The sequence below is a fragment of the Phalacrocorax carbo genome, chromosome 1 (assembly GCF_963921805.1).
Source record: "Phalacrocorax carbo chromosome 1, bPhaCar2.1, whole genome shotgun sequence".
NCBI lineage: Eukaryota > Metazoa > Chordata > Aves > Suliformes > Phalacrocoracidae > Phalacrocorax > Phalacrocorax carbo.
Window position 1 is genome coordinate 72,208,929 of NC_087513.1, and position 15,679 is coordinate 72,224,607.

General features: G+C 37.8%; 1 protein-coding gene across 3 annotated transcripts in view; it reads left to right on the top strand.

The window, feature by feature from the left end:
* AEBP2 (AE binding protein 2) overlaps positions 1–13,219 on the top strand; it is a 53,836-nt gene extending 40,617 nt beyond the window's left edge. The window contains exons 6-9 of one of the 3 annotated variants that reach the window (XM_064459536.1): positions 3,708–3,775; positions 9,404–9,517; positions 9,780–9,846; positions 11,135–13,219. In XM_064459536.1, the coding sequence (XP_064315606.1) occupies positions 3,708–3,775; positions 9,404–9,517; positions 9,780–9,834 (237 nt within the window). In that variant the 3' untranslated portion in view covers positions 9,835–9,846; positions 11,135–13,219. The other 2 variants (XM_064459546.1, XM_064459553.1) reach the window with 2 other exon arrangements.
* The last annotated feature ends 2,460 nt before the right edge of the window (positions 13,220–15,679 follow it).

Genomic DNA, 15,679 nt, shown 5'->3' on the forward strand with positions numbered 1-15,679 from the left:
CATAAAGATCTATGAGGTTCTAGAATCACCATGTATTATACTGTAAATCCCTGTAGAAGCAGTGCTATTGATCGTTTGATGTAGAGGAAGAGCAACCCCAGTTAAACTAGTAGTTGGGTGTAATACGTGTCTGTGACTTGTGTATTCTGTATGGCTTCCTAGTTCATATTTTTCAAGTTTTAGATCGGATCAAGAGCAGTTTGTAGAGAATAACTTCTTCTTTCTAACTTGAGAGTAGTTAGCTTACTGTGTCCAAATGCTAATATCTTAAAAAGTCACATGTAAACTTTTCAGTATGTGATACCCATGATGATTGCATTACATGAGAGAACATGTGTCTCCTTAAAACTTGAAGGTTAACTTGAGAGTAAACTGCACTGTACAAGAGAATGTATGGTTTTGAATAGAAAAGCTGATGAGAACAGAGTTTTATTTGCCCTGTGAAGTGAGCTTTGAGTTATCTTTGTTTCCAGGCTCAGGTGTTTCAGTCTACAAGAAAGAAACTGAGTTTGTAGAAGAAGCGGCTGGGTTCTGGGCAGAGGCTAAAACTTAAAGTTGGAAGGGATTGTGGGAGTGTTTTCTAAACCTTTATTGAAAAAGAAATCGGGGTTTTCATTCCTGCCCTAAATTTAGCAAAAGTGTGTATCCTGTTGTGGGTATGGCTTGAGACTTGTGCAGAAAAGTTTTAGCAATGTTTCTCATGCCTAAATTAAAGAACCTTGCAGGATTCTTTGATGCAGGAGTCAAACTTTGTCTAATTGGCAAAGATTACTAGAAAAAGGATTTTTGCTGTCATCTACGTCCATTATCCCACTATGACATCCTACTGCAGTTCTTGTGGGGAGCATTCCTTTGATTTATCTTGAATTGCTTGATATCAAAAGCAGATTTTCCCACTCTGTCTTCCAATCCCATTTCCAGGTGAACTGTGAATATATATTAAATGAGATCTTGAAACTGGAGCTAACTAGTGGAACTTTTCCTTTTGGAAGAGCTGTGTGTTACTGTACTTGGTTTATTGCTTCTCTAACTGTAGGCCATTGGATGGCTTTTCCCATATCTCATGACAGCTTGGTTTAAAACTTTTTAGTGTGAGACTTTAATATTTTTTAGAAACTCAGTATATTAGGCACTAGTGGGTTGACCTGGGCTGGACATCAGGTGTGCACCAAGCTGCTCTATTACTCCCCTCCTCAGCTGGAAAGGGGAGAGAAAATATAATGAAAGCCTCATGGGTGAGGTAGGGACATGGAGAGATCACGTGCCAATTACCATCACAGGCAAAACAGACTCAACTCAGGGAAATTAATTTAATTTATTGCCAATCAAGTCAGAGTAGGGTAACAAGAAATAAAACTAAACACCTTCCCCCATCCCTCTCTTCTTCTGGGCTTAACTTCACTCCCGAATTCCCTACAGCCTTCCCTGCCCAGCAGTGTAGGCAGATGGGGAACGGGGGTTGTGGTCAGTTGATCACACACTGTCTCTGCCTCTTCTTCCTTCTCACGTTCTTCCCCTGCTCCAGCGTGGGGTCCATCCCACAGGAGACAGTCTTCCACGAACTTGTCCAACGTGGGCCCTTCTCACAGGTGACCGTTCTTCAGCAACTGCTCCAGTGTGGGTCCTTTCCACAGGATGTAGTCCTTCAGGAACAGACTGCTCCAGCGTGGGTCCCCTGCGGGGTCACAGGTCCTGCCAGCAAACCTGCTCCGGCATGGGCTCTTCTCTCCATGGGGCCACAGGTCCTGCCAGGAGCCTGCTCCAGTGCAGGCTTCCCATGGGATCACAGCCTTCTTCAGGCATGCACCTGCTCCAGCATGGGGTCCTCCATGGGCTGCAGGTGGATATCTGCTCTGCTGTTAACCTCCATGGGCTGCAGGGGGACAGCCTGCATCATCATGGTCATCTTCAGGGGCTGCAAGGGAATCTCTGCTCTGGCGCCTGGAGCACCTCCTGTCCCTCCTTCACTGACCTTGGTGTCTGCAGAGTTGTTCTCTCACAATCTCACTCCTTTCTTCCGGCTGCTGTTGTGCAGCATTTTTCCCCCTTCTTAAATATGTTATCCCAGAGGCACTACCACTATCACTGATGGGCTTGGCCAGTGGTGGGTCAGTCTTAGAGCCAGCTGGCACTGACTCTGTTGGGTACGGGGGAAGCTTCTCACAGCAACCACCTCTGTGGCGACTCCCACTACCAAAACCTTGCCACACAAACCCAATATTCCAGTTCTCATCTACAAGCATACCGATACCTTCAGATATCTCAAATATATCTGTATTACAAATCTGGCTGTTAAATCCATGGACACTTCTCTCTGCATCATATTTGTTTGGAAGATCGCTGCATGGTTGTAAAAATAAAACCTCAAACAAATTTTTTAATTCCTTGAAATGTCATGACTAAGTTTAATTTACTATGGTATTTAGCTGTAGGAAATTGCTTTGATGCAGATTATGAACTTAAATACTGAAGTTCCATATGCTACATTTCAGTTTAGCCTTTTTCTTAAAGATCACTTGCCACCCTTCTGTATTTCTGTGCTTTCTCTAGTAAAATTTTTGGAGTTTACACTATCTGCAGTGGCTATGTATAGAATCTTTCAAAGATTTATAAGCATTTTATGCTCAGAGGTGCAGAAGGTGGGAGAATTAGTTTGAAGCAAATAGGATACCCTGAAGTATTGTGACATGTAGTAAAGGAGAAGCTGAGGGTAAATCAGTAGAAGAGGAAGTAAATGGCCTTTCCCTGTTTTTCTGGATACTGTAAATTTTTGGGGTACTTCTCGAATGGCAGTGTTATATATTTGTACCTGAATGAACAGATTTCTCTTTTATACTTTCTGTGTATGTATTTCTAAATTAATCTTGGCTAAAGGTGCGAGTCTAGCTTCAGGGTCCTGCACCTAAACTTCGTTCTCTGTGTGTCTTTTGTTCTAGTCTACTCTGAGCCAAAATGAGAATCTATGAGAAAGGAGTTCTCACTTGTCTGGGACCTTACCAGTGGCGTACATAGGTTCTGCTTAAACTCCCTCAACTGTCAGCAGGTTGTTGACAAGTCATTTGATTTATCATTCATAGAATAATAGTAGCAAGTGTATTCTCTACAGCGATAAGGGTCCTGTTATGTATGCCTTAATCTCCGTAAGTCTGTGAGTTCTTCCAGGTAGCCTTTGCTGTTGCCTCATTCAGTGCTTGGTTTAGGTATTGAAAAGGAATAAGTAAAGCTTACCTAGGACATTATATATATAGTGTGTTCAGATATCAAAGCAGATTGTGAGAAAATAATTTATTCTCATGCCATGCTATAATTAAACTATAAGCTGTATCAGTTTCTCGCCTCTTCTATAGGTGTCTTGTGGAACAAACCTGAGCATATTCATAGTGGAATGCATGTTCTTCAAAGCTTTTGGAGTAGCTGCTTAAAAATTAAAGAATTTTGAAAAAAAAAAAGACGACTAGTTACAGGATGCATTTTTTTTCCAGGAACCACTCCATAGACAAATGTTAAAGGAATATATTAAACCTTGCCAAGAATGGCTTGAGTGATATGTGCATTCTAACTATATATAGAATTAATACAACTTTCACAGAGTAAAACAGTTTGCCTTTTATGAATGTCCATCAGAACAATAACAAGGCAGAAAAACAGGTTTTGAGTAAAAAATGTACAGATTTGGTTTTAATTATAATTTATGTAATTATTATCAGGTAATAGCTAAAAGAAAGGAAGATTCTGGAAAAATTAAACTCTTGCTTCATTGGACACCAGAGGACATGTGAGTATATTGCTAATGATTTGATAAAGGATTTAAATGGGGAAGGGTTTACAGTGGGGTGAATTAACTGTCTGCCACTAAATTATTTTATGCCTTTAAATATTTAAATTAAAGTTTTAAAAATGCTCTTGTAAGTTTAGATAAGATAAAATAGCTTTAGAAGTTTAAAAAACAATAGGCCATGCTTTAATTGATTTTTATTTTAGCTTTCAATTATTTAGACTCTGATACAAGCTTAGGTAAGTTTGAAGCTGTATTTTTGATGCGTTTTGTCACTGTAGACAGTTATAACAAGGTCCTCTAATCATTGAATGGGGATTTCAGGTTGGTTTTGCCAGCCATATATATAAGGAAATTTATCACTGAGACAACTTTGTTTTATCCACTGATTCATCATGATCCTAAAATACTTTTAGGTATGCAAAATCCACAATCAGTGTAACAGTAGAACTACAAGAATCTTTGCCTAGGTGTCACAATTTAACAATATAATAACCACAGTTGGCTCTTTAAGGTATCCATCTCATGTTGTTGCTACTTCAGATTCTCCCACTGAAGCTTGGAATAATCTTCCAGCAAGTTTTTTCTCTTCGTTTTTCCAAGTTCTGCCTTGTTCCAAATTAATATCCTTGTGTGCAATGCAGGACAAAGGTATTGCCTTGGGTAGGCTTGGGATATATGAAGTAGTAAGTGTACTTCAGAAGTAATTTATCCACTTTGATCACAAGTTTTGTTCATAAGGCCATGGGGCTGGATGGTATCTGAGGATACTGAGGGAGCTGGCAGAGGACCTTGCCAAGCCACTGTCCATCATTTATCAGCAGTCCCGGTCAATCGGGGAGGTCCCAGATGACTGGAAAATAGCGAATGTGACGCCCCTCTACAAGAAGGGTTGGAAGGAGGATCTGGGGAACTACAGGCCTGTCAGCCTGACCTCGGTGCTGGGAAAGGTCATGGAGCAGATCATCTTGAATACCATTACAAAGCACATGCGGGACACCCAGGGGATCGGGCTCAGCCAGCATGGGCTTATGAAAGGGAGGTCCTGCCTCACTAACCTAGTCTCCTTTTATGTTAAGGTGACCTGCTTAGTGGATGAGGGGGAGGCTGTTGACGTTGTCTACTTGGACTTTAGTAAGGCCTTTGACACTGTCTCCCACAGCATTCTCCTGGAGAAGCTGGCTGCTCACGGCTTGGACAAGTGCACTCTGCACTGGGTTAAAAACTGGCTGGACGGCTGAGCCCAGAGATTAGTAGTGAATGGAGTCAAATCCAGTTGGCGGCCAGTCACGAGTGGTGTTCCCCAGGGCTTAGTGTTGGGGCTGGTCCTTTTCAATATCTCCATTGATGATCTGGATGAGGGGGATTCAGTGCACCCTCAGTAAGTTTGCAGATAACACCAAGCTGGGTGGAAGTGTTGATCTGCTGGAGGGCAGGAAGGCCCTACAGAAGGACCTGGACAGGCTGGATCGTTGGGCCGGAGCCAATGGTATGAGACTGAACAAGGCTAAGTGCTGGGTCCTGCACTTGGGTCACAACAACCCCATGCAACGCTACAGGCTTGGGGAGGAGTGGCTGGAGAGCTGCCTGGAGGAAAAGGACCTGGGGGTGTTGGTTGACAGCTGGCTGGCTGAACATGAGCCAGCAGTGTGCTCAGGCAGCCAAGAAGGCCAGTGGCATCCTGGCTTGTATCGGGAATAGTATGGCCAGGAGGAAAAGGGAGGTGATCGTGCCCCTGTACTCGACACTGGTGAGGCCGCACCTCGAGTACTGTGTGCAGTTTTGGGCCCCTCACTACAAGAAGGACATCGAGGTGCTGGAGCGTTTCCAGAGAAGGGCAACAAAGTTGGTGAAGGGTCTAGAGAACAAGTCTTATGAGGAGCGGCTGAGGGAACTGGGGTTGTTTAGACCGGAGAAGGGGAGGCTGAGGGGAGACCTTATCGCTCTCTACAACTACCTGAAATGAGGTTGTAGCAAGGTGGGGGTCAGTCTCTTCTCCCAGGTAACACATGATAGGATGAGAGGAAATGGCCTCAAGCTGCGCCAGGAGAAGTTTAGGTTGGATATTAGGAAAAACTTGTTCACCGAAAGGGTTGTCAGGCATTGGAACAGGCTGCCCAGGGAGGTGGTGGAGTCTCCATCCCTGGAGGTATTTAAAAGAAGGGTAGACGTGGTGCTTGAGGATATGGTTTAGTGGTGGACTTGGCAGTGATAGGTTAGCGGTTGGACTCAGTGATCTTAAGGGTCTTGTCCAACCTTAATGATTCTATGAAATAGATGGGTTGTCATCTCATTCTTTGACACAGAAATTAATTTATACATAAATATTTTAATCTTATTTATTCTACTTTTCCATATAATTGTTTGGGTACCACTATGCTGTAGGAGAGTAGTAGGCAGAGTAGTTTTAGGAGAGGCAGTAGCTGTATGCTCCTGGTTTTCTACAAGGTTTAAGGTCATTAACTAGTTTTCCATATAAAGGTAAGAATAATTATAATAGAATTTATTTCTGCAATCTACAATCTTGCATACTGATTCCTGTATCCATAGTCCTGCATATAGATGAAGTTACTGGGATGTTTAGTTCACATTAAGACGGAAGTTACTGAGACATTTAGTTCACACCAAGATGAATAGCTGCCTAATTAAGTAGGACATTGAGGTTAGAGGCTGTTTCTTAAAAGGAACTTCAGTTTTACTAGGAAGATTATCTCTAAATGGATAGAATTAATTAGGTAAGGATATCCAAGTTTCATATGAAATAGTCATAGTTCATGCAATTCACTTTTAGAATAAGGGAGTCTTTAGATTCAGTGCCGCTTTTAAGTGGTTGAGCAGGATGGTGTTGCAAAGCCTCAGCATAACAGAAATTTACCTTTGCTTTGGTGAAGTGGTTTAAATTACTCAGTTTTGTAGTGTCCCAAATTAGTCATGTGCAGTAGTGTGAACTTGGCACTGTGAATCTATTGTAACCTTTATTTTTAAAGGACTAGGGTTGCTGATGACTTATCTGCAGCAGTGTTGTGCATCTTGGTGAAATTTTAGTGTCTGTAGCTTTTTCTGCTCATTGCAGCACTTCTAGACTGCAAGTTTCAATTTAACTTCAGAGAGAATAACTAAAATATTATAGTAAAAAGTGTAGTGTTTTTGCTTCCTTTTAGGACAGCTGGTAATACTATATTATATACTATACTATATACTATACTAGTACTATAGTACTATATACTATAGAATAACAGCATTCTAAAATTATTCTTATTAAAATATAAAGACAGCTGTGTTTTAAGATGGAAAGCATTAAAAAAGCATATAACTCTGGGAACATAAGGTAAATCAAATTCAGTACTTTTTTCTAATACAGTTGAATGCATTTTTTTTTTGCTCGTGCAGATGAATACAATATTCGAATCTCTGCATTGGCGAAGAGAAGTTATTCAGGAATGCTAAGACATTCCTGACAGAATGTAGATTTGATTGGTCAGGTCAAAGTAATAAGGTTTATATTGATACTTCTTGCACCTTAGTTGAGTTAGGTACAGAGTATATTGCTTGCACTGCATGATATAGTTCTGAATTAGTGAGTATTCGGTAGGTTCAATTGCATCTTGATCATTACAGTTAAGAGCAGCAAATACAAGGTATCATGGCTCATGTCATCCATCTGTTTTACACTGTGAATACACTCGCACTTTAGAAAAGTTGAATGTAGTCATGATGATTACTTTCCGTTGTGCTGAACTGTTCATCAGCCTCTCAGATGGAGCTAGTAATAATGATTTAACTTCTACTCTGAGTCATCTTGAGAAACTGTTAAACTGCTCCAGGTTCTCTGTACATTAAGTATTTTTTTCAGAGAAAGTAAATACTGGTCTTCAACCCATTTCCTATACAAAAGGGAAATAACACATTTAAACTTTTTTTTAGAGCAGGGATTTATTCTTTGTGCCAGTACTTCTTAGCTTACTGAGTTGTCTTTATGTGTATTTCAAATAGTCTTTGTACATGAAAAGTCGTCTTATTTGTTGCTTGTATCACTTTTTGTTTAGCATATAGCTCTTACTAAAAATGTCTTCCAAATGTTGCTTCTCAAACACTGATTTTGGCTTTATTTAAAAAAAAAAAAGCCTTATGATGTTTTTTTACGTTTCATGATCTGTATTAAACCTTAGTAGATACATGGATGGCCTCCTAGGTGTTTTCTCCCCTTTTCTCTTTTTTTTCCTTCCACGTTATCTGAACAGGGAAAGGTATCATTGGAGAAACTCCTTTTCCTACTGGGCTAAAAGTTCTCGGTTTCATTTTATTTTTTAGATGGCTTACCCAAAAAAATTGAATTTGAGATACAGCTACCTTTCACTGCTGAAAAAGAGATTCAGTTTAAAAATCTGCAAAAGTCTCTAAAATTTCGTATAGCTTTGGTCAGAGAAGGAACTGTTTTGTTTAGATAGTCTTAAATGTTGGGCTTCTCAATTTGAAACTTCTTTGAAAATGTTAGGTTTCTTAATTACAAACGTGAGCCTTTTCCCCCAATCTTAAATTAATTTTTGGCTCCTAGGTCATGTTAAAAAAAAAAAAAGAAAAGCCACTTTGTGGGCTGAAAATAATTTCAGGGGGTTGTGTGGTATGGTTTTGGGCTTTTTTGGGGGCTTTTTTGATTTGTTGTTTTTTCTTTTTGAGGGGTTGTCAGCCCTCCCCCCCAGTGGAACCAAAATGGATCACTTGTTTGTTCTGCACAACCTTGGTCAATATTTCCTTCTGAAGGAGGCAAGAAAGCAGGTTTTCAGTAAGACACCTCTGCAAGCCCAGTGCCTCTCTTAAGAATGTGTTCCATGTAAGCCGCAGCAGGGCCTTAAAGAACCAACAAAACCAACATGCTTTAACTAAAAGGAGCAATAAAGCCATAAGCCACTCTGAAGTAGGCATGTTTAGTTTCAAAGACCTTAAGTACAAAATGTAGATCAGTTGTGTATGTTATCTCCAGCTGTCTTCCACAAGTCTCACTGCAAGTGGCATGGAAGCAACAATTCCCTTTAATGTATAAAGACCAAGTTTTATTTCATCTCACAGTGAGAACTGTTGTGTAGCCAAAATATTTTGTGGTGATTGTCTGGATTTCCTCAGAAGATAATCAAGTAATTAACTTCAGCAAAGTGGGAGCATTTTGACATTGAAAGCTTTGAACTTGGAGGAAGCGAATTAGTATAACTTGAAGCTCAGTGCCTGCAGTATATTCTGGCCTTGACTTAATTTTTTGACAGCATCAAAGAATTTTATGCCCAGTAAAATAAGTATTTTCACAGATCTGGGGTTTTTCCACGCTACCCATTTTCACATTAAATTGTTAAAATGGAGGATGTAGTGTCATTATCATTGTATGTTTGGTTTGGTATTCTTGTGGAATAATATGAATTCTGTTTAGTATCTTTTTCACACTGAGAACCTGAAAAACTTTGAAATATAATGTGTAAAGATTGGCTGTCTCTTCCTCACTCCAGTGAAGATGCTTGTTAAACAGTGACATGAGAAGGTTATTTTAAAAAACTTCCTATATACTAGTTTACCACATAATTTTATGGTAAGGAAAAACAGTTGATCTTTTTTGAATATTTTTATTTTATTTATTCATAGTCTGCCTGATGTGTGGGTAAATGAAAGTGAGCGACATCAGTTAAAAACTAAAGTAGTTCATTTATCAAAACTCCCAAAAGATACTGCCTTGCTTCTGGACCCTAACATATACAGGTAATGTCCTAATTTTGAAACTTTCTTTACTTAAATATAGTCTTAAGCCTCACTTAACTTTTAGACGTTGGAAAATCAGGATTGCTAATGCATGATACACCAGACCAGGGAGCCTTGATCCTGTCAGCGTCCAGGAGTTAAGTTCTGAGGTCTTAAGTTGTTTCAGAATTACTTAACTTCTTGAACTGAACTCTAGTTACTGAGAAACGGGGAATGTGTGTATTTACCAAGTGTATTTTACTTTTTTGTGCTTGGTGTACAGAAATTCTAGTAAAGGAGGTACATACAGTGGAATCCTGAAAGATCACTTCTGTTAAGATCACATACTGGTTTGTATACCGATTTTTTTAAAGTCCAAATTTATCTTTACATATTTTATATTCAACTGTAATACACACAGTATTACCTTGAAATCTGTACTTGTATACAAGTACTATTTTTTTAAAACAAGATTCTTTAGAGGGGGACAGAAGGGGACAGTACATGTTACTTGTCTTTAGGCTGCATTCCCATTTATGTTTTTAGGACTTCAGATTGGCTTCTAATCTATGTTGTTCCTAATTATTTCCTGATTTTTTTTTCTCCCCCTCTTTATTAGTGTGCTCACATAATTGTCAGTACCCACAGTTCAGTGTGTGCACAGTTTTTAAAGGTAATCTGAAATGCTTAATTCACTCTTAAGTTTTTTGAACATCCAAAGATACATATTTATGGTCTTATATAAAAACTTGTGAAAACAGTTACGGCAGAAGAAAAATTTTTCTTAAAGTTCGGCGTTACCATGTTTCATCCTTAACATCCAGCGACCTAGTGTCTAAGTAACTAGAACACTAATCTGAGATCATGATATGTGATAAGCCTTTCAGTTCACCTTTAATATTCAATCTCTTTCACTAATCAAAGTAATGAAAAATTGGTTTACAATATGAAAATAAATCATCATACTATATCTGCTATCTTTGTAAATATAAGTATTTAAAAAACTTACTTTAGTGTATAAATTACTGATGTTAAGAGTAAATAATAAAAATGCTATGAGGAAATTGGATTGTGTGTTTTAAAACTGCTTAACGCAGTGACTGTTTTGTACTCTAATTTAGGTGTTAGTCATCTTTATACTGATTACCTTTGCAGAACTTGATGGATTGAACTGAAAAGGAAAAAAATAACCTTTTAAAATAAAAACGTAATTATCTTGGGGATTAAGTCCTTGGCGAAAAATGAGCAATCCTTTCTACCTCTCCCAACTAAAATTAATGTCCCCATACATAATGTTGTAGTGTTTTAGCAGGATAGATCAGTCTGTGATTAAAAAGAGCTTTGGACCAACTGTGGAAGATGCAAAAAAAAAAGTTGAAGACCAAAACTTTGCAAGGGAAAAAAGTGGTTAAGGGAATTTACTGACAGCTATGTCATGCTAAAATGATGACTCCAATAGAAAGTTTGAAATAATTATCTGAAACATACGCTAATCTGGGATTATCTACAATGGCTTTCAGTTTTAATCAAATTAAAGGAAAGTAGATTTTATATAGTCATGATTTCATAGTATACTCTAGCTGACTCGAATTTACATCTAGGGGTCTTTATGTAAAACTGTTCTATCTTCTTTTACAGAACAATGCCCCAGAAGAGGTTGAAGAGGTAAAAACCAAGCAAGTGGGGACACCCGCAGTCTTAGTCACTGACAATGGATTTAGAAATAAAGTTGCACATTAGTCAAATCCCATCCTTTTTTTTTTCTTAGATAAATATTTATGCGTAGTGTAAACATTCTGTGAATGAAGTTGATGCTTCCGTGGAATATATTAATATATTACTGTATATCCACATTTTCATGGAATGGTACAGTGGGAGACTGAGCAAACACTCTTCTGGCAACTTAGTGGAACAACTAAAAGGCTTTGCATGCTTGCTTCTTTAAGCTGCTTTTTTCTTTAGTGAATACAGTAGTTTATATTTGATGAAAAGAAAAAGTAACCATCACCATTTACTCACAACTTCCAGGAGAACTGTTAACGAGCTATTAGGCTTCTTGTCAATGTTAACTAAATATAACATGTGCCAGACAATAAAACAGCTACCAAGGGATTATCTTGTTACCCTTTGAGTATGGTGGGTAGTAATCATTTGTCATTTGTAATCTCGTGTCCTTTTGCAGATCCCTAAAATATGTTGGATTATAATGTTTAAACAAATGTTGATGGAATGCTTGTCTTTTCCAATCAACTATGATTACATATAGTACGGTTTAAAGATGTTAAGAGTGTTGCAGTATGTCTGGTCCCTTTTTCAGGAGTAGTATAGTATGTCAATGAGATCTGCTTTTGTGTGATCCGTATCAATGGATGGTTTTTGAAAAACCTCTGTTTAAGCAGTTAGTGTTACTGGTGTTTTATTTTACTTTTTTGACCCTTTAGGATCCCCATTCACTTGTAAAGTATACTTTTTTATTTGGCCTAATGTTTTCTAGATGTAAAGAAAATGGTATTTTTTAAAAAAAAAAATCTAGAAAATCAATCCTTTATGCACCAAAGTTGGCTTTGAAAAGAAAAGTAAAATCATTTTCTTGCTTAATAAGCAAGAAGCCATGGATTTTTTTAACTGACAAATAGAGATGTGTCTAACCTGTTAGTCTTTGTACGGAGACAAAAATGTTGCATATAGATAATAGTACATTGCTTGTAAATATTTCAGCAGATTTGTAATATATTTTTATATTATGAAATGTACTGTAGATGTTTTTCTAGAGGCATGAAAGTTAAAATGTATATATTACGGTAGAAATAATATTGAAGGATATTGTAATTCACTAGTGCTGCCAGAAGAATTGTTTAAAAAAAAAAAGCACCTTCCTTAACAATAAAAAAAACCTTCTTTTACATACCTAAGGGACTATATACTACTGTTAATATCTGTTGTAAGAACAAAAATACATTGAACATCCTTCCCAGAAATCTTAGAGGGATGAATAGTACCCATAATTAATTCATGGCGCTCCTTTCTAATAATGAACAAGAAATTAGTTTTTTTCCTTACTATTGGAAGGAACTAATATATAAAATTTGTATGGATATATGCAGTCAAACTGCAGAGTTAGTCCTCCTTATTGGGGAGGAATTTACTACAGTGAAACTAATAACCAGCAGTTTTTACACTAAATTTTTATTAAATAGAATAAAACTTAAAGTAACCCTTTGGTTGCAGAAGTGAGCATATCCTAGTATAATACAAATGCATTCTGCATTGGTACTGACACAAGAGTCTTGCTTAGCTCCAATGGGTTAAAAATGTTACTTATATACACAAAAAAATCTTATCAAACAAAATGAAGTGCAGATTAAAAGCACCACTAATATAAGATGTTCTGGAATGGTTGTTTAATAAGGGTATTATTCATAAAATCTGTAGTGATGTGACTTTATTTTTGAAAAAAATGCAGTGTTTTGGGTTTGTTTGGTTTTTTTTTTGCTTAAGCACTTCACCTACTGCTTTTTCTGTACCTATAAAGTAATCCGTAATCTTTGTTTCTTTTTGAATTTGTTATAAAATTGCCAAATAGAAGTGTTTCAGATATAGTTTGTATTTGTATTTTTTTAATTTTATTGCTTTATGAGTTTCTTGTAAGTCATTTATAATTGACAGATGATTGTAGACCTTGCCTGAGTATTTTTTCTAATAAAACAAAGCAAACAAACCTCATTAGCTTCCAAATTGTAAGATTTCAATGAAGTTTTCAAAGATAAATATAAAAACATTGCTATCTCTTTGCTTCCTTTGTAAGTAGTAACGTGCATACCTTCACACAATTGAATTCATGGATTCAAGTCATGTCTTGTTCATGTAAACTGTGACTTTCTTTTCTTGCGTTTGGGAAAAGTATTATCTGGTTCTCATGGTACAGCTTCTGGCTTGGAAGGAAAAATCAGTTAAAATTCAAAACATCTGTGAACAAATGGATACATTGGAATTAAACTTTCCATAGTAGTCAAAAGGTAGGTGGATTTTTGTTTTTTTTTTTCAAATGACAGTCCTGTTTCTCTAAAGCTCTGCTTCACTTTTTGTGTCCCCAGATGAATTCCAGTTTTGTATCTGGTACTCTGACATGGAATTACACTTCATGCTGGGAGGCATTGATCACTTAGCTCTGCAAAAAAATCGTACTGCTCTTATTGTTATTCTTGAAAAGTGTTAATGAAAATTGTGTGTCGTCATTGTCCATCCCATCCTGTGTCCTACCCCGCTCCCCCACCCCCACCCCGAGTCTCAGAGTAATTCTGTGTGCTTTCTTTTGGGATATAACATACAGAGGATTCCTCCTGTCTTTCTCAAGAACATATTTTTTTTTAAATGGATTTTCTAAATACCTATAATGCATTTCCTCCCAGCTGGAGTGTTTATTTTCTTCGTAAAGAAATGTCACCAAGACAAACGTGTAGTTATTTTACCCTTTTGTTACAGTCTGTTTCTGGACTGCTTTAATAAGTAACTATATAAATACCCTAAGCTTATACTTTTTTGCTTAGAGGTTCTGTATTATCTTCAACCCACTACAGAAGGTGAGCAAAAGAAAATTCCTAATTTTACAGTTAAAGTTAAATCATGGCAAAATACACTGGGGTGTGTCCTCCACAAGGAGAGGCTGAAGTGAGCTGGAAAAGAGAAGGCTTTGGGGGAACCTAACAGCAGCCTTCCAGTACTGAAGAAGTTACTGAGAAGGTAGAACCAAGCTCATTTAAAACTGCACAGCAGGAAGATGAGAGGTTGTAAATTGAAATGGGAGATTTTTTTTTTTTCCCCACTATGAGGATACTCAAGTGTTGTAACAGATTACTCCTAGAGATCCCAGAAATCCATCCCTGATAGTTTTTAAGATCGAGACAAAAGCCCTGAGCAACCTGGCCCTGATTCAGTGATGTTAGTGTTGCACTGAGCAGGAGATTGGACCAGATGCTCCCTTGGAGGCCTCTCCCATTGTGAATTATTCTGTGTGTCTGATGCAGAACTAAGTAGGGTTTCTCTTCTGGCCCACATGCTCAGGAAGACATCAGCTATGTTTATATCACGTTAGCGAGCTGTTCATAGATCATGGTTAGAGTTGGAGCTGTTTGAACTGAAAACCGATCAGCTGTGGCAGTAACTTAGATCTGGGGCTTTAGTCTGTGTTGGTTTTGGCCTACTGTGTGCTTGAACCACAGTGATGCTGTGGACTTCAGGCAGATACTGATGCTGAGGATGTGGGTCAGAAAAGGCTGTGGGAGGGACCATTTGTTCCCCTGCTGTCAGGTGACATGCGCAAGGGTTTTCAGAAATCCAAATGTGTTCGTTGTTGTGTTGGGTTTCCTTACTTCTGGGACACCTTTAAAGGGGAAGTGCTGAACCAAGCTCTTGAAAGCTACAGTTTTCAGGAGTTGTCGTGCACCCAAATATCTGTGCCCAAAATCGCCAGTCCCTTTGGAATGTGTTGGCTTGAATTTTATAGTTTTCTAAAGCTGAATAGAGGGGTTTTTGAGTGAGTGCTGTTTTGGGAATGAAGGACATCCCTTCCTTTTGCTTAAGTGGATGGAAGTTCTTCTCTGGGAAGACTTCCTGGCATTTGGGCATAGTATACAGCTAGCTGATACTAGATATCATTCTATCTACTACAGCACTTTAATAGATGGAGCAGAAACAGATCGGTTCTTTCTAATACTTACATTGTATATAAGTTTCTCTGAAGTTACTGTGACTTTTCAGACGACTTTTTTCTTCACTTTTGTATTCTATTAAGTAATTATTTGTTCCTGATCTAAATTATATATTAAATCTGAACTGGCTTAATTTGGGAACAAATAGGTTAATTATGGTTAAATCTGCATTTTTTAAATAATAGCAATTTAAGTGGCTGATTTCTGTACTTTCAGCTTTTCAGCGCAGCATGTGAACTGATCATCATAGAAACCCAGGCTTATTTTATATGTCAGTCTGAAAATGATATGTCCACACTTAATGCTTTCTTGCTTTGACATTTTAAATTTGTGTATGAACCTATTATAAGTATTTCTCTTGTTATTTAATGTACAAGAACAGGGGAAAATCATCAGGAAAGTTGGCTTTTAAAAAAGCAGCAGAATCTGTGGTTTCTTTCAGTGATTTTTCTATAAGTTGTTAAGTTGACATTCT